Below are 23,829 nucleotides of genomic sequence, written 5' to 3'. Positions count from 1 at the left end.
TTATATAAGGCCCTCCAAGTGATTTTAATGGCCCAGCTGTTCCAATGCTTCTCCTTTGAACAGAGCAAAAACCAATCTCACAGCTTCATGATTAATGATCAATTATCGAAACGAATCACTGACAATGACCTCTTTGTGTTTTCTTCTTCTTTGTTGAAAATGTATTTAGACGAATTAGAAACACGTCCTTTTTGTTTGGAACAAAACAAAAAAATATTTCCCAATAACAACTCTCAGCTCGACCAACGAAACCATTGGGAAGCTTCAACTGAATTTTACTTTTCACTCATGTGGACAAAGACAACCCAATAAGAATCATCATGTCTGACTTCAGAAGCAGCTCTGTTAAGAAATATACACTTTCAATATTTCAACATTGATTCGCTCATTAACAGTTCAGGCAACTGGCCATGGTCAATACCTGGTCATTGCCCAGTGTCATTTTAACTGCTGTGGATATATGATTCCTTAACCCTGCTATTTTTTATCAGGTTTCAGTCATCACATTCAGGAGTTGAAACTGAGCAACTGTACTGTTTGAGTGTTGGTACATCAAAGCCCCCTCTGTCGGACGGTTAATCTCAAGGCCACGTAATGTCTCTCCAAGAGACCCTCCTCTGCTGAGAGTCCATTATCATCGCATGCCGCCTCCGCATTCCATGACATCCATCACCCGCATAGAGCAGCAGCAGCAGCAGCATACTTCACTTGCATCTGGAAAACCCAGTGCAGAGTTTCTCTCCACCTGCAGCCAGCATCATGAGCCATCGAGATGCCGCCGCCGCCGCCACCACCTCCACCGGCACAGTGGGAGGTGGGGGCGGCCGCGATGATTCCGCGTCGTGCCGTGCCACCACGACCGCTGTTCAGTCGACGTCCACCTCGCACAGGTGGCGGCGCGACGCGTGCGCCGCGCGGTAAACGCGCCGGAAGTCCCGGTAGCGCGGCGCGCAGCCCAGCCACGCCTCGCCGAAGTGCAGGCTGCCCGTGAAGAGAAAGGCGCCGTCGCCGGGCCGCACTCCGCACCGAAGCGGCGTCCGCAGCGTCCCCATGGCCCGGCCCGTGCGCCCCGTGCCACCGCCGCCGCCGCGCACTGGCGAGAACACCTGGTCCTTCTGGCGGAGCACGTGCAGCGCGCTGACCTCGACCCGCGACTCGCCGTGCGCCCGGTCGTGAGTCACCGACTTGATGAAGCCCTTCACCACTGCGGAGCGGGCCAGGCGCACAAGGAAAGGGCATGCACGCGAGTCAGCAACGCAAGGGTCGCGACAGTGTGCGCGCGCGCGCTGTGCGTTGCAATTGCGTTGCGATGCAAATTGAGTGTGACGGGATTGCAAGACGTACAGAAAAGGCAAGGTGTAAGGGTTATCTATTCGTTCAGAGAAGTAAAGGAATATGTTATTATTGTGTAGTTAATTATTTATCCCCCTAGTCAATCAATGAATCGTGGTGATTTGAGCATGTGATCAAATTCAAGTGTCTCACATGGAATGCCTGGTATGTCTGCTCATCTCAATTGTATTGTCCTGTCTTGTTTATTTGTTGATTTCATCACAATATTACCATTTTTATTGTGATTACTACTTACAAGGATTTTCGTGGTCTTGAGTTTTTTGTTATAATTATAGGAACTTTTTGACACCTTATGTTTCGACTCGCACCCTCAGGGGTGGGCGAGGGCCTCGAGCCGTTATCCTCACTGCCTCTCGAACTCTATTCCAGGTCACATCAGGAACTGTACTGGCACGATCAATCCTCAAATGTTAAACTTATTTGTTTGAATTGCCGAATTTTTACTGCATTTATTGGCCAATGGATGTTTGCACTTTAATGGCAAAGTGCCCTGGGATTCTGCACATGAAGATAACTAGGTGAAAGCAACACTGCATCATATAGCATTTTTCATCTCAGCTTGTATTAAATGCATAAAATATACTGCGCGTTCACATCAACGTTTCCGTCATGTTAACCCTTTCCCGTTCCGATGACGTATGTTATCAGTTTTTCTTCCGGATCCGGAATTGGAAGGAAAACTGACGATAAAATAACTTTCTCGGTACCGGGACACCCACAAGGCCATGGCGGGAGAGCGTGTGGCACAGTTTGGCAGAAGGTATTGGCAGAGTGCGCTCGTGTCCCTACATTTCTCTGCGGTGAGTACAATGCCTTTTAAAAACAACAGCGCTACGCCTCTATAAATAAACCTAATGCCGAACCGCTTGCACGTTCCGAGATTTGGCGGTGAACAGGACACCCACCCTGAAACTTCGGAAAGGGTTAAAAACGTGACCAATTTTAAACCGAAATGGTCGGCAGCGATGAAGGAGGTGCGCACTGTGAACGAAACGGGCGATGGGTACAGGAGCCTTTCACGGAGCCCAGACAAGGACACGCCTTTGTTTGGGCTCATCAGGATTTACAGCCCCAGCTGTTCCGCCGCCATCGGGTGGACGTTGCCGTGAAGCGGGACCGTCCGTGCCACCACATTGTGGTTGCGGCACCGCAAGCAGAAGGTCGTGGGTTCAAATCCCAGTCATCATCGACAATCTATAATCCCTCTGGAGTTGTTCAAAACGATTACCACTTTTGTTGAGAGCCGATGGTGGTAACCTCTTTGTCAAACTGGTCGTCCCCATCATGAGAATATGGGGTTTCTGGCATTGCCTCGGTAACACGCATAGAGATGAGCATTGCTCCATTGTATTTTTGAGCAAGGAGGCTCTTTGATTTTTGACTCATCCATAAAAAAATAATCCACTGCTGGATTATCTTTCAATGCTCCGTCAGTCAAGGTGGCCAGCACCGGTTCAGGTATTGCTCGCCACGCATCTTATAGCCGTCACCAGGAATTGAACCTGGATCACCAGGTTCATAGCGTAGTGCTAACCACTGTGACACTGCTCTGCCATTATCTAAAACCTCTGCGTAATTAGCCTTACTGTACACATGTGGGTGTATTAATGCAAATCCGCTTCACTTTTAGTCTGACTTTTGTAACGCTAACTGTCAGGCAAACAATAAGTCTTATTCCTGACAACCGACCTCCACAACCATTGGGAGCCAAACGCCAAACTGCGAATAAGAGTTCAATGCAACAAAAAGTAATTAATCATGCGGACCAATTGTTGGCAGCTTCTCTCAATTTTCAATGCCACCCATTGGGGCTTTTCACATCATTGAGTTTATTATGGGCTTCCTCTGGCCACACACACGCCAATCTGCATCTCAAGTGGGGGTGCCATATGGCCTCCAGGCTCCGAGCACCTTCCCAAGCCCACCACCAGAAACAGTGTCGGCAACGTTCGGGGAGGGCCACCATTCACGTGCCCCCCCCACCCGGCTCTAACACACAACCTTACACACAAGTCACCACCAATCCCATCACACCAATACACCGATGTACTGCCCCCCGCCTCTCGTCTGCTGCTAATGCAACTGAACCCAAACTCTCCCACAAAATCCCACAACCACCGATTCCCAACGGACAAGCACCAGGCCAAAGTCGCAAACGCAGCGCTACTCTCGTCACACGCCCACCTTTGTCCATTGGTTCATCTGTCACCATCTACCCATCCTGCTTAACACAGAGCTCATTCATTACTGCTCATTTATTTTTAAAAATGCCTTTGAATCAATCAAACGACACAAGCTGCCGAGCCCTACCAAACGGGATTTGTTTAATGGAGTAGTTGCATTAAATTGCACAAGCATATCGGTCTGCTACACCAGTATAAAACGAAAAGAAATGTTAAATGCTTTCAGGAATTAGAAGCAGTGGTTAGTTTAAATTACTTTTTTTATATTTATTACAAATATTGTGTCACGCATAACCCATATGTGTATTCCACGCGTCGTGTATTCCACGCGTCGTTACGTTGGTCTTTTGCAGCTGGCTGTGTGGTGCTACTGGCTGTGTGGTGCTACTGTTGATGGATTTATGTACTTGAGATGCCTGCGCTTGAAAGTCCGAGTATTCGTGATGGCCCTTTACGAAGATACTTGTGACCCAAAAGGAGCCACTCGGGGAAGCGCAAGCTTTCTCCAAAACATCAACACAAAGGCTTGGGCTCCAGAATTTTCTGGGGCTATCGAAAAACTTTTAACGTTTAAAAATCTGTCCTTTATGCCCGCCTACATTGTGCGTGCCACAATGCGCGATTGTGATGCTTATGGTGTCCAATGCGGGCCCTGGTGTCCTCTCTTCACGTGCAAAACCATGAAGTTTCCCTTTGTTGGTGAGAATCTTCATTGCCAGCCCCATCTATTCATGAGCAGCCATCGGCAAGCTCATTCTGGGACGGGACGCACGGCTGCGTATAAAAGAACGGGTCTGTGCCGGCAATGGCCTTCAGCCCCCGCCGGTCCATCCCCTCACAGGGTGGATCATTGTATCCATCGCCGCTCGGCCGCTTATGCTCCTCTCGCTAAATCGGCCGCCGAACCCCAACTCCTCTCCAATCGTCCACACCCAGCCACAAAGAGACAAGACAGTTTCATCCGTGGAGTTTGAAAAAAAAAAAGATCAGCGTCCACTCCTCCTGATCACGACCCGTTCGGCCCCCTTTTCTTGCAGCAAAACAGTGGCGGTTAACACCCAGATGGGCCAAGAAAGAGGGGCTGTGTTTTGCCCACCAAACAAATACAAAACCATCTTCTTCTTTTTTTGACGAAGGACAAAAAATGTTAAGCTTTCCCACAACTGCATAAAAGATGACCATCGGGTTCAACTAATTGCTTTATTTGAGGCTACAATGCTTCTCCATGCCTACAATTAGAACTGGGATAAGAGGTGTTAACCCAACTTCTGAACAATTAAATACCACTTTGCAGGCTGGGTAAGCAGAAGAAAAACTAACCAGTGCTTATGTATGACAACTACTGATAATGGTGCCTACAATTATTATATAGTTTGTATTTGTGCATTTGGCTGGTTGTGTGCACACCTTGAGGGTTAATTTTCTCTTAGTTTATTATCTAAAAAGCTGTGAAGAGAAAAATTGCGAAGAGTGTTTCATGGGATAGGAATATGTGATCTGGCTTTGAGACAAAATTTACTGCTGTTCCTACTCCAATTCTATAAGCATTCTCAAAATATATAGAGAATGTTGTTGTTTTTACCGTAGGAAAATTACACAACGCTAACTATTTTGTTTTTAGTGATTTGATATTTAATTAAAAAAAGTTTCACTTGCGTTAGTTAATTATCTTCAAAGCGAGCAAAGCGTTGCATAATCAATAGTAATAGTTACATGTAAAACAAGTCACTTATACAGCAATTAACTTTAATTTGAAAATTAAGTGCATTTAACATTCATCAGTAAATAAAATAATGATCACTTTGTGTCGTCACTTGCAGCCCGGGGCTCGAGTCACTTATTCAGTCGCCTTTTAGTTGAAGCATTAACATTAAACATCTAAACATTTAGTTAATGAATAAAAAATTAGCCTATGAAAAAGCCAAAAAGTCATTGACAGGCGACACATCCCATTGTGTGCCGTCAGCCATGAGCCCAAACAGGCTTTTCAGCCAGTCAAGGCCTCAACAAAGGGCCTTTCGCTACTCGGGTCTTTGTGTGCACAGGGATCGGCGGCGCAGCTGCGTTTGTGAACAAGCGCTTAAATGCACCGGGCGGCAGCCCAATGCAGTTACGAGTGTTCACTGGCCAACGGGGCCGTCGGCGTGCACTGGAATTGGGAGAAAGATGGGGGACGGAAAGTCGGGAGAGAGCGGTGAAGGGATGGTGGGAGACAGGTTTCTTGGGGAAATCTTCAACAGATCGCTTACACCCCGGTGTTTAAAAACTCGGACATAAGAAAAGAGATTGTCGCACCTCACAGGTGAGCAGATCTTTTTTTTTTCCGTTGATGGTCAATTTTGCTCGGTAATGTGCAGGGTCACTCACCAAAAAAGGTGCAAAGTCGTTAACAAGTCGATTCAGTGTGGGTCCTTTGAAAGGTAGGCTGACTCCCAATTTAAAACACGTTTAAAGTTTTTCTCTTCAAATTGCTGACACAACGTTTTGGCGCGCATATATGTGTAATGATTATTAAGAGTGAAGTCTCTAAGGTCCAATAATTCACTGAGTCGTGTTCAGCACCACTGGAAATTGCACACTGCCTGTGCTCCAGACAGAGTCTATCCAAGTAGCAAATACCACGGACTATCCACAAAGTTGTACTCGTTTAGTCTAACCACGAGAAATTCTGGGCTCGACCCCCCAACAGGGATTTGAACTCCCAACTATCTTTGCCACAGTGCTGGGTACAGTTCCATGCATGATACAAATTTTAGCAGGTGATGGTCGGACATTACAAGATAGTTGGTTGAGCCTTAGCTGCCGATACCAATGGCCTAGCTACCAAGTGAGCAGGTAGGACAAGTGGATTGTATGTATGTATGTTGAACTTCTTTCGCACCGCACGTAGCCAACCAAGCTAAATCGGAAGTTCGGGGAAGGACAACAAACTAAACACTGGAACCCACAGCCCAAGTGCCAGACTACGTAGAGTGGGTAAAAATGGACAGGGCAAGGGTTCCATGTCATCCCTTGCACCAGGGCCCATCCAAACCGCCACTACTGATATCAGCTCTTGATATCAGCTTACCAGCCAGGGGACAAAGAGGGACAACTCCAGAAGAGGTCGAGATGGCTCCGATAAGACACCACAATGGCGGAAATGTTACTGGGGCAATTCACCTTGAACAAATAAGACATAGAGGAAGCATCCCACAAGTGTTTAAACAACGAAAGTGTTTGATAACATCTCCAGGAACAAAAGGGGCTGATACCATACACGGGAACAAACTTGTTTCGGGTCGTGATCATTAGCATACATTTGGAGAATATAAATAACAAAAGCGATAAGCAGATAATGTCTCCTTCAAACACTGTTTTGTCTATCCACACAAAAATAAAGTATGTTTTATCCACAACCCATGAGCCTTCTGGGAGTGCATCATTTCTGCAGCATTGCTTATGTTAATGCGATGCTGTTGAAATTATGCACTCTCAAAAGGCCGTGGGGCTGATGGGGTCTGGGGAAAAAAACATTTTATATTTTTCATGGATAAATGTTTATACCCTTATCTTTTTTGTTCTTCACATTAGGCTCAGCCTCAACACTCTATGAGCACTAGCACGAGACTTATACATCAAGAGAATACAAATTACACCTGGCAGTCAATCCACTGTTTTGGATGAAGGCCTCCCCATTTGGTGTCAGCCATGGGGGTTGTTTGAGCATACTTCACCACCCTGGCCAGTGCGGGCTGTTGAATGGGGGTGGAGGACCAGTCCGGACAATACCTGCCATCACCGATGTTAGTTGTGACCGGGAATCGATCTCAGGTGAGACACGACAGCCCCATGTAACAACACACCGCCAACCTCGGAGAAAGCCACTCCACTATTCTCTCGGCACTCCTCACGAGCTATGCATGGAGGTGACCAGGTAAAGGTGCAACTGCCCTTTGTCAAATTCCGCGGGAAAGTGTTTGCTGAGATTGGCCGCCGAGTGCTTTCAGCAAGCGGCGCGATTACGATCATCCAGGCACAGGGGAGGGGACAGGCTCCAGTGGACTCCCACTCCTGCCGGAAACAAAAGCCAGGGGCTACGCACCGTCAGAGATTACCGCAGCTTCTTGCCGAACCCTAGCGCCTCAGTCGTTGGTCATAGATGTGGCCGAACGCTATGGCTGTGCCGTTATGTAATGTTCAGCAACGAATAGTGAATCCCGTTAAGCAGCGCTGTGGCAGTCAAGCCCAACACACAGTTGGAAGGTTGCGAGTTTGAACTCGGCGTCTATAAAATAGTACCGATTTGTGGGAATTCAATTGGGCGACTCCTACGGAGAGAGTGGTCCCTGCCGTGGGAAACGCGGAGATTCCACCACTGGCTCAGGGTCGCCCACGGAGGTGCACTCGACCCAACGCTCGTTAAAGCAGGGGGACACGTTGACCTTTTTAAAAGTACGAAGTGTAATTACATTAAATGATCTTCCTAGTGGAGGGCCAAGCTGTGAGTCTGATGCAAATAGGGCAAAAATATTCAGCACAATTAAATGCAGGAAGCCTCTGAACACATCGTGGCCTCTTGACAAAGTCTACCTTTGATACTGATGGATGTCGCAAGGTTTAGGCAAACAAGAGCATGAGGCCAATATTTACTTTAGCAAACAGTAAATAGCTCCGTCCACTGGGCCAGCACTGTGTGGAGTCTCCACACCCCAAGTGACCCGCGATGACAAAACAAATAAAGAGCTTCACCTACAGCGAACCTGTGGCCGCCAAGGGAAGGAATGCGCGGAGAGGACGTCTACCACGGAGGTGGGGAGACCAAGTGAGCCCGTGTGCCAGTGGTAGATGGATGATGCATCGCATAGACCCTGATAGATGGCGACGGCTTGAGGAGGCATGTCCAAGAGCCTTCACACATGGCTTAGAAAACACAGTGCAGCGGAGATGGCCATGTGCGGGTGGACAAAGGGGACTTCTCAGGCGCGTTTTCAGGTTGTACCACGCGTTTATTCATCGTGGCGTCCGACGTCCGCTCCACGTTGCCGAGAGCTTCTTCAAAAACTTAATTTTGAAACGGAGCGAACACCAGACATCACGCCGAACAATGCGCGGCACAACCCGAGAACACACCAGGGAGATGCGCCGGCAACAACCGCGAAAAACCTATGCAGTAGTAAAATAAGGCTTCTTACCCAAGTCGCTCGTGCAGACAGCCATCAGCAGCTCCGTGTCATTGCAAGGTCTGCATGCCACTGGGGAGAGGGAAACGGGGGAGACGTTACCAGCGTGATTGACAGAGACCTTGAAACCAAATACTGCTGTTTTCTCAACAAGAAACCGTTCAACAAAGCCCACAATTAACCACCGGCTCGCTTTCCCGTAGGTAACTGAAAGAGCAAATCAGGCTGGTTTTCATAAGGCAGGAGAAAAACAATGAGTAAGGGTATTTTTTTTATGACAGTGTGGAAGATACGAGCGAGTGGTTAAATGTTTTTAGTCACTAAAGTGATGATAGGTGAGAGCCTAAACGGTTACCACATTTTCATTTTCACCACGGATATTTACCGTACCGTGTTTTACCAACAATATCATAGAACAATACAAACAAACATTGACGTGGCATTTACCACTTATTTGGCCACCCTTACACAGATTTTTGGCACAGACGCACTCTCCGCTATTACACGAACTGACCACAAAATATATTATATATAAAACAATGTTCACAGTGAAAAAAAGAATACACAGCATGACCATTCTTAACGTGCTTTTCCATTTTGCGGGGCATTACAGGCCATCCATTCTCTCAAAAACTCCACTCGCGGATTCCTGCTCATTTTCCGCTGAACGGGACATGGATGCCAAAGGGGCCTGGAGGCACAAAGAAGCCTGCACACCGAGAGCAGTTTAAGCCGCGGCTCAGCTGGCCATTCTACTCACAAAAGGCTCGGCTCATAATCATAATCTGCCTCATTAACATCCAATTCATCAAAATTTCCCCCACCCGCGTTTAATTAGATTCCTTTGAGAAATGCGTCACTTGTGGACTCATTGTCGTGACGAAAAGACATGGGACACTTCGGCGGAATCAAGATCGTCCCGCGATCCGTGCCTTTTCTTTGGTAAGAGCATTTTAGGCCGAAGGTGTTAAGTAAAAGAACACAATAAGAAATATCCCCCCCCCCGACCTCTCACTTTTGTTCATGGATAGCTTTTTTTTTCTCAGAGTATAATTAGCCCAGAAATTGCCAAATGTGTCCGCCTGCTCAAATTGAGTGTGTGGCGTGGCACTCATCGTCGTAGGTGGTCCTGAGACGTTGATGGAAATTACACATCACTAGGGTGCCCCCATCAAATAGGAATACATAGAACACATTCTACGTTTAGTCCTGGCCCCCGTAAGTACTACACGTAGAACCACTGTTGGCTTTCCGCAAAGTGGTTCCCAATTTCATAAACTCCCACGGCAAATCATGGGTTAAGATTTACGTGTAGGTTAATTCAGAATTCAATCCATACGCTTGTAGCACAATAGAGTACCTGAAACGTAACACTTACAGAACGACGACATCAACCATTGTGCATCACTAAATGTCACAGTTCAAAAGTTTCAAAACTGAAAGTCTGAATGAGTCTATTGAACGTTTTTTCCCCTCAGGAAGACACCGTATGTCAAAACTGGTTCCAGAGTTTTGCTGGTCTTGAAACAATGCTGCTGAAATTATGGATGCCCAGAAGACCGTGTGGCTGATGGGTTGTATAAGAAATACGTTTTATGTTAGAGACGGGTAAGTGTAGGAGAAATTGTTTGCTTATTGATTAAAAACTTTTCACATGTTTTGCCAATTCCATCCATGAGTGATGGCTCTGTGTGTGAGGAAAGCGTGCACCCGCCCACAATTAAAACTTTCCACACATGGATTAAAGAATCCACTGTTGTAATTTCAGGAAACCGTGTCATTGTTAACTACATATGATCCACACACAAACATACCCGGGGGCAGTAGAGCAGTGGTGAAGCGATCACACGTCGTTCTGGGAGTTAAATTTCTGGCCAAGGTTAATACCAGTTGGGCAAGCGATACATGAAGTGGTCCTAGGCCACCCACTTCACAAACGTGGACTGACTGGCATGGTGAAGTATGGTCAATAAAAGCTCCCCTGGACCGACACGGCGTGCGGAGGCCTTCGTGGAGCAGTGGTAAATTAATGTATTTAACATTCCCTAAAGAGTAATTTCTAGATTATGTATATACGCAGCGTTCCCAACTTGGGCTACATAATTCACACGCAGCAAAAGCGAACTCCTCGCGGGCCCACTCAACCGAAGCCTCGCAGCTCTTCGAAGGTTTCCATTTCCAAACCTCCCCCCCCCGCCCGCCTCTCTCCCGGCATGAGCGACCACGCAGCCCTTTGCGACTGTGCCTCATCACGCGTCGAGCCTCTCTATCTGTGAATGGGCAGCCCAGCCCAGCCCCCGCCCGCCGCCTCTCTCTCTACGAACAGCCACACACACCACCCCTTCCCGCTCCTTTGCGTGTCGCCCGACCTGCGGAGGAGGGGAGGAGGAGGAGGCGACGGCGGCGGAGTGGGGGCTGGCTCGATTGTAAGCATCCTTCCAGGGTCTGGCCACTGTCCACGGCCAGCTGTGGCCCGGCCAGCGAACCGCCCGCCATGCCGACACAAACAATCCTCGTGGCCGACACTTCACAGCTGTGTCCGTTTGGGGGTTGCCACCGCAAGAATGTTTTATGTTGGGTTTTTTTTATCTCCTAAAAACCGCCCCCCCCCCACCACCGACCATCACCAGCCCCCATGCACCGTCCCGTTGCTACCCCCACCACCACGGAATTAAAAAAAACCTCTTTTAAGTCCCGCCCCGACAAAAGACTCTTTTTTTTTTGCACAATAAAAAAAGTTAATATTCTATTTTCTTCTCATCGCCTTTGTTCGCCGGTCAGTGTTTCCAACAAAGATACACTATCGTCATTAATTCGGCCGGTCAGCTGGGGGCTCGTTTGTTTAAACTGCTGGAAGAATGTCAAACGCGTCCCTTGTCGAGCCATTCCAAGAGTTACACGTTGTGTGAATTGTCCCCGTGTATATTTTATTGTTATTCATTTGCCCATCCACGCAATGTTTCAAACAACTATGAATTGTCGAGTAATCACACAACAGAGATGCGATCAGTTCACGTGCAGGAGACGAACGAACGACAGCAACACCGGACCTTCATCCAGCAGTGGATAGAAAGTGGCACTTTTACTATGCATCTGGGGCATACTTGTGTGGGCAGCTTGGAGGCCACGGCAAGAAACCAGCACCCAGTTGCAATACTTGCCGCGACTATGCCCTTTGGCACTGCACAAACACCACCCACCACCTTGACTTTCAAATATCCGCAGCAGGTGCAAGCAATCTGACGTGAGCGCTATCAAGGTATTTGGATTCTCAGCCAAAACAGGCCCTTGTACTTTCTCACCCACTGACCCTCCACGTGCACTGTGCTGGGGAATGGTGGTGCATGCCCCAGTGGCGTAGCTATCGAGTGCGCAGGCGGTGCAAATGCACCGGAGTGCCATGGGCTAGAAGGGCCCAAGCAACGAGCTCGGTTCAGTGTTCTTCACTAACTTTCTGAGGGGGCCACTTTCGCCGATCAGATATCAGTGCGAGGCCCGCCACACCGCCTGCAAGGGGTGCATTTCCTAGTTGTGCATTGTTAGGGAGCCACGCGTCAGCGGCCGCACTAAAGGCCACCAGGGGCTGTCAGTGGCCCGCGGGCCTTGCAATGAAGAACGCTGAGCTAGGAAGAGGGGAGGAAGGACGGGGTTGAGGGCTGGTGATTGGCTAAGAGCACATGCAGCGCCGGCTGTCGGAGTAAGTAACGTAAGCGTTTGTATGCTCATATGGAGGCAGTGGCTGGTGGGTCACGCACGGATCGTTCTGTGCTGCAGAAGATGGCAGTACAGCAAGTGGGTTTCTGGCGTGTTTGTGTGCACTTTTGAGTGGTACCCTTGAGCACGAGTGGCTCTTAGCTGAGCACTTCTGGTAAGAAACCAGAGGACCCAAATAGAACTCAAACATATAACTACACAGGGCCCTTCTGAAACGTCTCATGACTCAATAAAGCAGAATAAAAATGTCTCTGCTCTAATGAGCTTCGAGCGAGGGCTCTAATCCAGTGATGGCCCCTCCATCCAGTAATGGTCATTCCACATTCCTTTGGTTGGGAGAAATAAGGAATGCTTTACAACGTACATTTAAGAATTGAGGGGTATTAATTCAATATTTCCACTCACTCACTCTCTATTTACAGTATTTGCAGTAAAGAATATATACAGTAAACAATGGACTGGCATTGGCAGGAAACAAAAACAACCCGCAGACCAACAGTAACAGGCATGACCTCATGCACGCACAGGCTGAGGCACCGCGTTATGATTAACTCATAAAATGGATATAGTAATGCTTTGTAAACACACAATGTGATCAATCCTTTCACAATCTCTCCACTGTATTCATAACAATCAAAGGTGTTTACACTACATATACAATGCGTACAGTTTCTGCCCCTATTCACATTTGTACTTGGCCCAACCAGGGACTTGTGTGATGGTGCCGGAAGACCCAGTTGACTCCGACACTCATGGCACAAGCTCACACGTGGACAAAGAAACGGCGAACTGGGTGCTACTCTGTGTATGCCTCATCGTCAACATCATTAACATCATCATCATCATCATAACCAGCATAATCATTATCAATATTAATATCACTATGCTCTTAATCATCACATCATGTTTCAAGCATAACAACATACACCCTCTCTTAATGATTATCATCATTATTACATGCATAATCATCATCATCATAACTACCATCATCATCATAATCACATTCTTAATCATCACATTCATAATAATCACAGCAACCAATCTTCTTAATTATTAGAACAATGACTGAATAATGATCTCAAATTCCCCTTTTGTTCTCGCGCCTCGAGATGTACTGCATGGTGGGAGGGGGGGGGGTTTGAATCAGTTTGTGTGCAGGTGGCTAGGGGGCCGTCCATAAATGACGTCACGCGATTTTTGACGGTTTTTGACCCCCCCCCCCCCTCGTCACACGGCGTCACAAAAAGTCAGACCCCCCTCAAATATGAAGTCACAAAGCTCTGCCCCCCCCCCCCAAACCCATATTTCCATTTTGAAAATAAAACATGCTTTAAACTATTGTCATTGTAGTGCGTATTCAATGTGGCGCTGCACTCTGATGTTGTAGGAGTGTTGTTACACCAATTAGTGTTGTTATGTCTATATTTATTTAAAGTTGCGCATTTTGATGTGACGTCACATTTCTCAAACCCCCCCCCCCCCGCCGCCCAGGTGCGTGACGTCATTTATGGACGGCCCCTAAGAGGATTGTTAATTTTGGGCGCCAATGAGGCGAGATGTTAACTCCCTCGCCTGGTTTACAGGAGGTCGTGGGTTCGATTCTGACCCTGGCGCCTGCTGTATATTTAAGGGTTTAAAGTCTCTCTCCCCGTGGTCGTGTGGATTTTTTTCTCCGAGTCCTCCGGTTTGTACCCCCACATTTAGAAACACGCACTTCAGAGTATTTGCCCGCTTTACATTTCCACGTAAGAAGCCATTTCACTGAGCTATCATTTGTGGCCAGGTCGCTTCTAGAAAAATAGCTGTATAGCTCATTGGGCCTTACCTGCTAAAAAATTGTTTTACTTCAATCGTTTTTTTTCAATTACATTGCAGGGTTCGTGAGCGATACCGACGGCCTTCACTCAGCAGAATATCGACCATGGCTGGCTGATGATTACGTTGACGTCCCCAGACACCGTCTCTGTTGTGTACACAAGCGGTGAGTTGCTGATGCTGCTGATACACCATTGAGTTGGATATGGCAAAAACCCGCCGGGGCCAATTTCACTCTCTAGCTCTGGGCGAGTGTTAAAACCTCCATCCACTTATGTCAACAGATGGCCCTCAAATCTCCCCGCAGCGGCAACAGTTAAGTTCTTTGTCTTTTACGTGGGAACCGATGTAATTCTGGAAGTGGCCGCCACGTGACTTGCGGGGGGTGGGGGGGGTGAGCACGCAGACTGCTCAAGGCTCAGAAATGACCAATCCAGGAGACTCGATCGCCCACATTCTTCTTGCAGGCAGAGTAAACACCGGGAAACTTCAGCTCTGCAATTTGCAGCTTAAGAAGTGGCCATTATCAGATTCCAATCGGCCGTATTCGCCGATACGTGACCAGATAAGGCGAGGTTCCCAGCACTGACAACGGGTTGCGACCGTTCACTTGATCAATCTCAGAAGGGGAAAATGCTTTAGATTATTAAGAAGATGTTTTGACTTTCACTCACCGACGGCTACACGAGTAACATAGGTGGGTGGCGGAAGACGAAGCGGTGGGATCTTTTCACCTGACATGAGAATTTTCTGAGACAATAACAAGATTTTTTGTTTATGCACGCGCACATACTTTGTGCTAAAATTCCCACGGGTAGGGCAAGGCAAATTATGTAAACATTAGACGGTTACATCTGTGAGATTCTAAAACAGCTCGAAGTTTGTAAGAGAACCGCCAGCATGCTGTGTTCATCTCATCTTGTGTTCGTATCTCTTTACTAGGTTTAAAAATATACATTATTAACATCAGACCTTGTTGCAACAGTTGTGGATGGCACTTGCGGCCAAATAACTTGACTCAGAGATTCACCAGCCTTATCGCAATCAATGGTCAAAAAATTAGGACCTCTTTGTGGGAAGTCAAACAAGAGTTATCTAGCGGTGAGAATGGCCTCTGCCTTGGTGATGTGGAATTTCCGATTTTGGCTCTAAAATGCCAACAAATATTAGCGCTGTCCCGGTATGTGAATGAAGATCGCAGCACTTTGACTTAACAAACATTGAGTGTCAATTAAAACACTTTAAGCAGTTTCTGAGAAAAACTTTGAAATAAGTCCAAGAGCTACCACTAGGGGTGCTAACGATGCATGAATAAATCGATTGATATCGTTGCTTCAGCTCACGATACAAGCATCGAAATTAACGTTTTTTGTTTAATATATATAGTGTGTAATGGGTTCACTTGACCCCTCCAGCCACGAAAGGCCGGATATTTCAGAAAAATGTAAAAAAATAGAATTGGTTATCGAATCAAATCGCTACCCTGAATCCTGACCATTTCATCGCAAGTAGGGTGAATCGTTACATCTCTAACCAGTGGTGGTGCTCGGCCCAAGAAAACCAAGTAAAAGCTCAGAGTCCCAAGGAGATCAAGGGGCCTCAGATTCATGAATAATAGGGGTGAATTAAATATAATCTCAAATTGAAACCCTACTAAAGATCACATGTTAATTAACATAACACAGAAAATTAATCTCCCTCATTTGTTGTCTGGATCTGTTCTTTCATCTCACTCCATCTAAATACAATTAAATCCCTTATCTATAAATCGTCTGGCATCTCACTAGGATCTTACAAATCGTCAAGGACCCCTTAATTACCATTTTTATCATCCTTATACGGTAATTACGAGGACAATTACAGAACGTCTCTATTGTGCGCATGTCTGAAGGGGCCCCTGCCGTTGGAATGCTTCCCGAGACCTGCAGGGGGCTAAGAAGCCCACACTTGTGGCCTTCCCTCCCTCCATCCAACCCTTACGTCATTGTGCCTCAGGGTCCCTTTGAGACGGGGAGCAGCAGCGGCACATCCTAGGCGCGGTGCCGATTTGAGCGAATGCCAATTGGCTATAAAACTGTACAGCATGCACCGCCATGCCCATTCATTCGCTCGGCCACATTGCGGTGCTGTGCGCACTTTACTTATGCCCAGGTGAAAGCCGATCGAGACCAAACTTCTCGTTTTCAAAGGTGACCTGGGTCACCAAATCAAAATGGAGACAAGTTCCAAACAAAAAAATCTAATCTCTGATTGGTGTTTGATTTGGGGAGGTTACAGTGCTGGATAGCTCCCAGCACGTGTGGCGAAACTTTAGAAATCAAGTCGAACAACATGAGGTGTGACTCGAAAACACATCAGAGAGCTGCCTGGCACAACCGTGAAAACCTACACAGAAGTATTACCAAAATAACGTGTGAAAAGAAGAGGGCATCCAGAAAACAAAAAAATCCAAAGCCCCTGTCACCTACTGGCCACCTTTGTAGCGCAAATGAGACTCGTAACACACTCGGCACATATTTCTAGATTTGAAGCTTTCGTGACTGCAAGTATTCATATTCTTAGGTTTTTTCGGTAAAGTCACGTAGGTAAAAAAATCAAAATGAATAAAAGTAAAAAAAATCACGACGTTTCGGAGGCAACACAAGCTTCCGTCTTCAGGTGGAACCGTCACAGCACGCTTGCTGTAATCAATTTCCACCTGAAGACGGAAGCTTATGTTGCCTCCGAAACGTCGTGACTTTTATTTTATTTTTATTTTACTTTTATTAATTTTGATTTTTTTACCTACGTGACTTTACCGAAAAAAACCTAAGAATATGAACACTCGGCACACTTGTTCTGGCTTACAATTGCAAGGTGAAGTATAATTCCCAAGAAGCACAGCGATCCGACCCTGCACAAAAGTTGCCGATGCCAATCTCTCGGCACGACAGTCGGAACAATGGAACAGGTTTTTAAATCCCCCCCCACCCCCCTGCTGCTTGCCCATCCATCAGTGTAAATCGGTGCCTGTCAGGTCGCGTGCGGTGGGCCAAAGTGTCTCTTCCGAAACGTTTGGCCAACATGGAAGAGTCGGTCAAAATTCCCTCTCTAGAGGGGGCTCTCTGGAGATCCTTCTCGTGGAGCCTCTTCCACCAACAGCAGCAGCGTGAGCATTTGCGGCGATGCACCGTTTTGCCCTTTTTCTTTACAAAGCACATCTGCAGGTGGCGGCAATGACGCAAAGCTAGAGACTTGAGTGCATTTTAATCGACGTTTGGCAGCAGCGACCGGAGAAACTAGTCTGGGCAATGTCTATCACACGTTGCTGCGATGTTCAGTGTTGAGTGCAAAATAAAGTGATGCTGCACTATAACCGCAGCGCAGGCCAGAGCCTGTCCTGCTGTGGCATGCCTGGCCCTGCACGATTGTCGCACGTCTGACCTCTCCACAACCACTGCACTTCGGAATGGCCTCTGTCTCAAAAACGCCGTTTCACGATCCCCTTTCCGCGTTCAATCGGCTTCTGTTTTCCTCTCATCCCCACCGTGTTTGGCTACCATTTTTGTAAGGAAGCAAACACATCGCTCGCGTATTTTGTTCCGTGTACTTACTCGAGTTCAGAACATTGTCCCATCGTCTCTTTCACCAAGTTCCAATTGCCGAATCTCGTTCGCTTTTAATTTGGTCTATTACCATCAGTGCTCTTCATTGCTGGCTCTATTACATTACAGACCTTTGTATCTACGCTCTACAAACTGTGATAAACATCAACAAAACACCTAATGGATATTAAGCTATTGTACATTATAGATAGCGGGTGAGTGTTACCTGAAAACACTTCATGCCGCTTTACATGTAAAACAAAACATTAACCGAATAATCCGAAGCGTTCTCCCCGAGTCAAGGCACAAGGTTAAGAAATCGGTTCCACTCTCGGAGACGACGGGTATGCTATTGGTGCACTACAAATGTAAGCCGTTGTTGTTGTTATGATAGCGGTGCATGAAGTTACTTGGCAGAACTTCCCTGGATGACATCCCCACAAATGTGACGTCTGCAAAAGCCCGTATGAGCAGGAAGGTAAGATGGATGACCTTTGTCTCTGGTTTCAATTGGCAGGTGAGAGTCCATTGAAACTGGATACGTCTCTTTCAGCTACCACTGAAATTGAATTCCCTATGGGTGCATTGTAAAATTATATAGCATTCCATGATCCACAGTTAAAGCCAGGCATGGCCCAGTGAAGTGAATACAGCATTCTATACAATGGTGTTTTTGCGAAGTCATCGGTAAAAATGCTGACACCATCAACTTGCTGCTGCACTTTGGAACCAGGTTTAATCATGGGTGGGTGGACTCTTTATTTAGCACTGCAATCTGTGGTATTAGCTCAAAGACAGGATGCAAGTTTTTGCCATCCGAGCCATCTCTCTGTCATACATGCATTTACTCTGACTGCAAGTGATCTGCTAAGCTTGTAAAATAGAAAATAAAACACTGAAACATTTTTAATTGCGAATAACCAAGTGTACCCATGTATTAGGAAATTAAACCCCATAAGGTAATGGTGTCACCTGAAAAAAAACACTGCAGAGGGGAAAGGGAAGGCACCTCAAATGCCCTTCCCTAGTTATGGATCATTAGCCTTGTGGAGGGCGGCGCTGTGATATGAAGAGGGGGAGAGGGATTGGAGGGGATGGAGGGAGCTGGAGCCATGGAGCTGCCACTTAGTTACAGAACTTGACAGTCAGACCCATGCATTATACCAGGACAAAATAAAAATAAATCTTAAAACTGAAAAACTTACGTTCATAAACACAAAAAAATGCGACATTTGATAGAAAAATATCACTTTTATTATTTCGTGGCATTTGCACGTTCATTCAGTCATAATAGAAAAATAAAAAGCACATTTTCAGTTGGTAAAACACAGTACAGTACAACATTTTATTGCACACTTTCGCACAGAGCGAGCGGTAGGAGCATACTCGAGCCGTGGCACTCGCTCGCCTCACAAGCCCTGCACGCTTTAGAAACATGAACACCGCGATGGTGACGAGCCAAGGCACCGGTCGTATCACCGTGGTGCATTCACCACCGCTCTCGTCAATGTTTTACATGGTATCTGGAATTTAAGCGGATTTCTGAATCGCGATAAGATTAGGCTCGGACTCAATAAAGGTATCTGCTCATAATAAAGGAGAATGCAGAAACGATGGGTGATGAGCCAAGGTGAAGGCAGTCAGATAAACCCAGGCAGTGTGGGGACCGAGAGGAGGTGGTCTGGTGCGGTGCAGGTAGTAAAGTGGCAGGAGCGGCAGAGTAGTACAGTTATTGTTACGAAAGGAGCTGAAGTTGGTACATCAGAAATTAACATTTTTTAATTGCCGTTTGGAACAATGCTGTTATCAGTGCATCACCCTGTCAAACAATAGCTCTGGCACTACCTGTGAAGTCACGTCAAAAACCCTCTTTATACACACCAGGGGCACACCTTGCAATGCCCTGAGAAGACTGTTCATCCCCAAGCTTGCTTTAAGTTCAAGCCCCGGGAGGTGGAATATTTTTCCAAAAATGGAAGAAGAAAAAAACCAAATATAACGTGATAATCTTTCGTGCAGCAATTTCTGCATGGTCTGAGACCTTCCAGACACTACGCCTGAGAAACCGGTTTAATCCTCGGGTGGCAGACACCTATATTAAACCCCACGATCTCAGCGGTGCCGACAAAGCGCCCCGAACCCAGAGTGAACTTAATCTTGATTTGAATTGTTCACCTCTCGTCACCAATGAAAATTGACCTACAAATACAATTGTGCACACCGACGTCACGAATGTCTGCTGGGGGACGAGACGGGAAGCAAGGTGGGGGTGGCGAGGCAGACCCCGTCACAGTCTCCTACCTCTGGATCTGATGAAGCTCTGCAGGTCGGAGGCCCCACCGCCGCCACCACCACCACCATCACCACCGTCGTCGCCGACGCCCACCCTCAGCTCGTAGCGAAACGCCGCCACCTTCCTGCTGATGTCCGTCTGCGGCGTGGCCTGCACGAAGATGGCCAGCGGACGGCCGGGCGCCGCGCGCAGGCAGTACGTCCTGTCGGCGCGCGCGTCCCGCTCGCTCATCACGAGCTGCAGCGCGCCGTCCCGGTCCGCGTACACGCTGGCGCCGCGGAAGCCCTCGGAGGGCTTGAGGCAGGCGACGGCGGCGGCCGCCCCCGGGAAGGAAGGCGGCACGTTGGGCTTGAGGACGAGGCGCAGCGCGCCGCTCGGGTAGAGCCACTCGATGGAGCCCTCCGAGCAGCGCAGGTAGAGCTGCTCCACGGACCGCGAGCCAGGCTCGTGCGTCAGGCCGCTGGGAGTGGCGCACGGAGGAGAGGGAGCGTTAGCGACTGGGGGGCATGGGTGATGGTTCAAAGCACCCCCCGGAGGGAGTCAATGCGTTGTCGTGATTCAGGGTTGCGACTTGATTTGAGTAAGGATGGATTATATTTGTTTGGCTTCTTTTTAACCTCTTGTGTGATTCTCAGGGTCATGTCGTCAGGCCACTGGTAGTAAAGAGGCAGGAGCGTTATCAGCTAGGGAGGTGGGTAATTGTTCAAGCATGCCTGGAGCAATTCCATAAATCGTCACGATTCACGGTTAAAATTTAATTTAAGCTAGTTTTACCGTTCTTGTTTGTAATGTTTCTCTAGCTCGTGTATCAGGCTGCTGGTGATGGGACACAACGAGGGAATTGTTTTAGTGACTAAGGGGATTGGGCAACAGTTCAACTTCCTGGAGCGATTCGATTAATGATCAAATTCAGTGTTAAATCTTGATTTGAGTGTTGTGATTTAAGAATAGATTTCTTCTGCGAAATAAACTGAATAAGGTGAATGCAATGTAATACACAAACATGAAAATAAAATAATTACAAAGCATGTTACATTTACCTATTCACCTATGCTCTAAACGCACATTTTGATAAACATTACAAACCACCCTGAATGCACCCAATCTCTTTGGATGTCAGAAGATGAGCCGATTTGAGCCTGGCTAGTACTTGCACAAGAGACCTCCTTGAAATACCATGTGTTGTCGACTTGGACTGAGGTGGCCAGGCAGATGATGGCAACAGTGCAACGGGTTATTTAATCCATCTGTGCAGAGCTTTCAGTGCCACCTTCTCATATTGCATGGGCTTCCAACGTCTCATTAAAATGGCATCAACAAAAACAACCTAATGCCAGAATAACCCTGAACATGAATCTTGAAACTTAGTATGAGGCTTTCCTGGGCAAATAATTTTTTCCATTATCATAACAGTGATTATGAATTCCACGGGACACCTGATGCACCATGCGGAGACGTGAAGAGTGAAACATATATCGTTGCTCCTTCAGTAAGCATTCCCTTGGACCCCTCACAAAGTATATTGGTTTTTCCGGCGAGCGAGGCTGCAGTAATTAAATTCTTCGTCTTGGCTTCTCTAAGCCGTCTCCAGGACTTTAAAGACAAAAGTCCGTTCCGTCGCCAAGACAATGAATGGGGCTCTCCCGCCGCTCCACCAAAAATAATTCATTTACCTCGGCTAGTTTGGGCGCGCAAACCGAACGCGCCAAATTACAACAACAAAAAAACACCACCACCATTTTTCTTCGTTTTGTAATTACTGCTTTTAAAAGAAGCCAGACTGAATTGGAAAAAAAAAGTTGACAATCCACAGTTTTACTTTGCAAACATTGCTTTCGGTACTGTGCAACAGATAGCAAATTCATTCAAAGCCGAACTTACTGGCTAATTCTCTTAGTCTCACACACACACAATCAAAATATGCAAATATAACAGTTTATTTTTTCCCCAACAATCGACTCTACCATGATGTACACCCCAAACCGGTTAAGCTATCACTCGGCACCGTTATTATTAGCCGTGGTCAGGATTCAAACTCAGATCGCCAGGTTCAGAGCGCGTATCACTGTGCCACCGGTCAATATGTGCAGTATATAATCATTATACTGTAAAAGACAAATTGCAAACGTCATCTCTGTGCTCATTACCACTGCAAAACAGCATCGCGCTCATATGAGGTGCCACATTGCATCTGAGCAGGGGAGGGCTCCTAGATTCTGGCTTTAAAGGACATTTATCTGCATCTTTAAAAGCTCCAGCTGAGAGAGGTTCCAACAGAACGACTTTTCCAATAAACATCCCAACGAACAGTGGCCGTACCTTGACCGTCCCTTCCACTGGACTCGTCTTTCAAACGTCTGTTTGTACAGAACTTCTCTGCTGTGTCTGCAACTCACTGCCCCCGTCTCCCAGTCTCTTGCCTGCATGCTGCTGTATTATATTCTCATCCTACAGCCGCCTCCTGGCTTGTCTATCTATCGTGTTAGATGTCTCGAGACGCAAGACACAGTGCGGCTTTCCTGGATAAATAAGTGGGATAAGAAATTTAATGAAGATGCTCCTGTCCTCCCTAGCTCTTACCATGCATGTCCCTTGTCCGTCCCTCCCAGACTAATCTGGATGCCCCCTTCTCTTGACCTCCCTTTCCCTGACCCTCCCGGCTTCTCGTCCTTTTCTGTACCTTGTTCCCTCCAAGGTTGAGTACATTCGTCACACAGTCGCTCACCAGCAGGCTACAATAATTATTCTCACGACCGCCAGTTGAGAGTGGGCTTGCACCACCTATGGAAACGAGCACTGCACTCTCCTGCACGGCTGACTACGTACGGTGCGAAAGAAGTTAAACATACGTATACAACATCGCGCGTGTCCGCGTGTGGACGTGTGCGCGTGCAAAGATCTTTCATACCACACTGCCCCAAAATTACAGGGCGATCAATTTATAGATACCCTGCCGATTAATGACCCCCTCCAAACGTTCGTCTCATCAGGTGATCGAATGCCCTGTACGGGATTGTGGCTCAGCCTCTCTTACGAATCACCTTAAATTTGAGACTCATTGCTACGTCGCGGAACCGTGAGAGATTGCCGACGACTTGGGGAGGCCTTCATCCAGCAGTGAACTGGTTGATGATGATGATGGTGAACGCCATGCGATTCGTAACCGCACTCGCAACGTAATTCGCGATTTCAAACAACGACGCTGCTTAGAAGGGTAATTATAACCGACGCCCGTAGCTGCTTCGAAATTAAATGCGGTCCTCTCTATAATTATTGCAGTGTTCTTTTAACGGGGTATCTATACATGGATAGCGCTGTATTACAACAACCACCACCAACAACACCGCCAAACTTTTTTTTAACCAACTGTGGGTGGCTTAAAAACTCCACTGTGTTTGCGAGCACCTCTCACCTTCCCCTCCAGCTGCACTGGTCCGCCGAGTACTCCGCGCTCCCAGTCGCAGCACACAGCAGCAACATCAGCAGCAGCAGCATCAGCTGGAGCAGCATCATCAGCTGCAACTCCATCGACGACGTTGATGTTGTTGATGATGATGGTGGTGATGATGTTGATGATGCTGACGATGGCTAACACATGGGCTCGTCCAGTGCTACCTTCCCCAGTGCATTCCGACGCAACAGCAGCAGCAGTAGCGGCATCGGCAGCAGTAGCATCGGCAGCATTGGCAGCAATCGCGTCAAGAGCAGCCACCGTTTGCGCAGCG

At 47.3% G+C, this 23,829-nt stretch overlaps 1 protein-coding gene across 1 annotated transcript; it reads right to left on the bottom strand.

Annotated features, from left to right (window-relative positions):
• Positions 1 to 291: 291 nt before the first annotated feature.
• Positions 292 to 23,829, bottom strand: LOC144718748 (meteorin-like protein). Its single transcript, XM_078594248.1, has 4 exons — positions 23,517 to 23,829; positions 20,113 to 20,564; positions 8,711 to 8,770; positions 292 to 1,204 (listed from the first exon to the last, which is right to left on the bottom strand). Exons 1-4 carry the CDS (start codon positions 23,630 to 23,632, stop codon positions 867 to 869), a joined length of 966 nt encoding a protein of 321 aa, XP_078450374.1. The 5' UTR covers positions 23,633 to 23,829; the 3' UTR covers positions 292 to 866.

Source organism: Lampetra planeri, chromosome 5 (assembly GCF_965212315.1).
Source record: "Lampetra planeri chromosome 5, kcLamPlan1.2.h2, whole genome shotgun sequence".
Classification (NCBI taxonomy): domain Eukaryota; kingdom Metazoa; phylum Chordata; class Hyperoartia; order Petromyzontiformes; family Petromyzontidae; genus Lampetra; species Lampetra planeri.
This window is presented reverse-complemented; position numbering and strand designations above follow the sequence as displayed.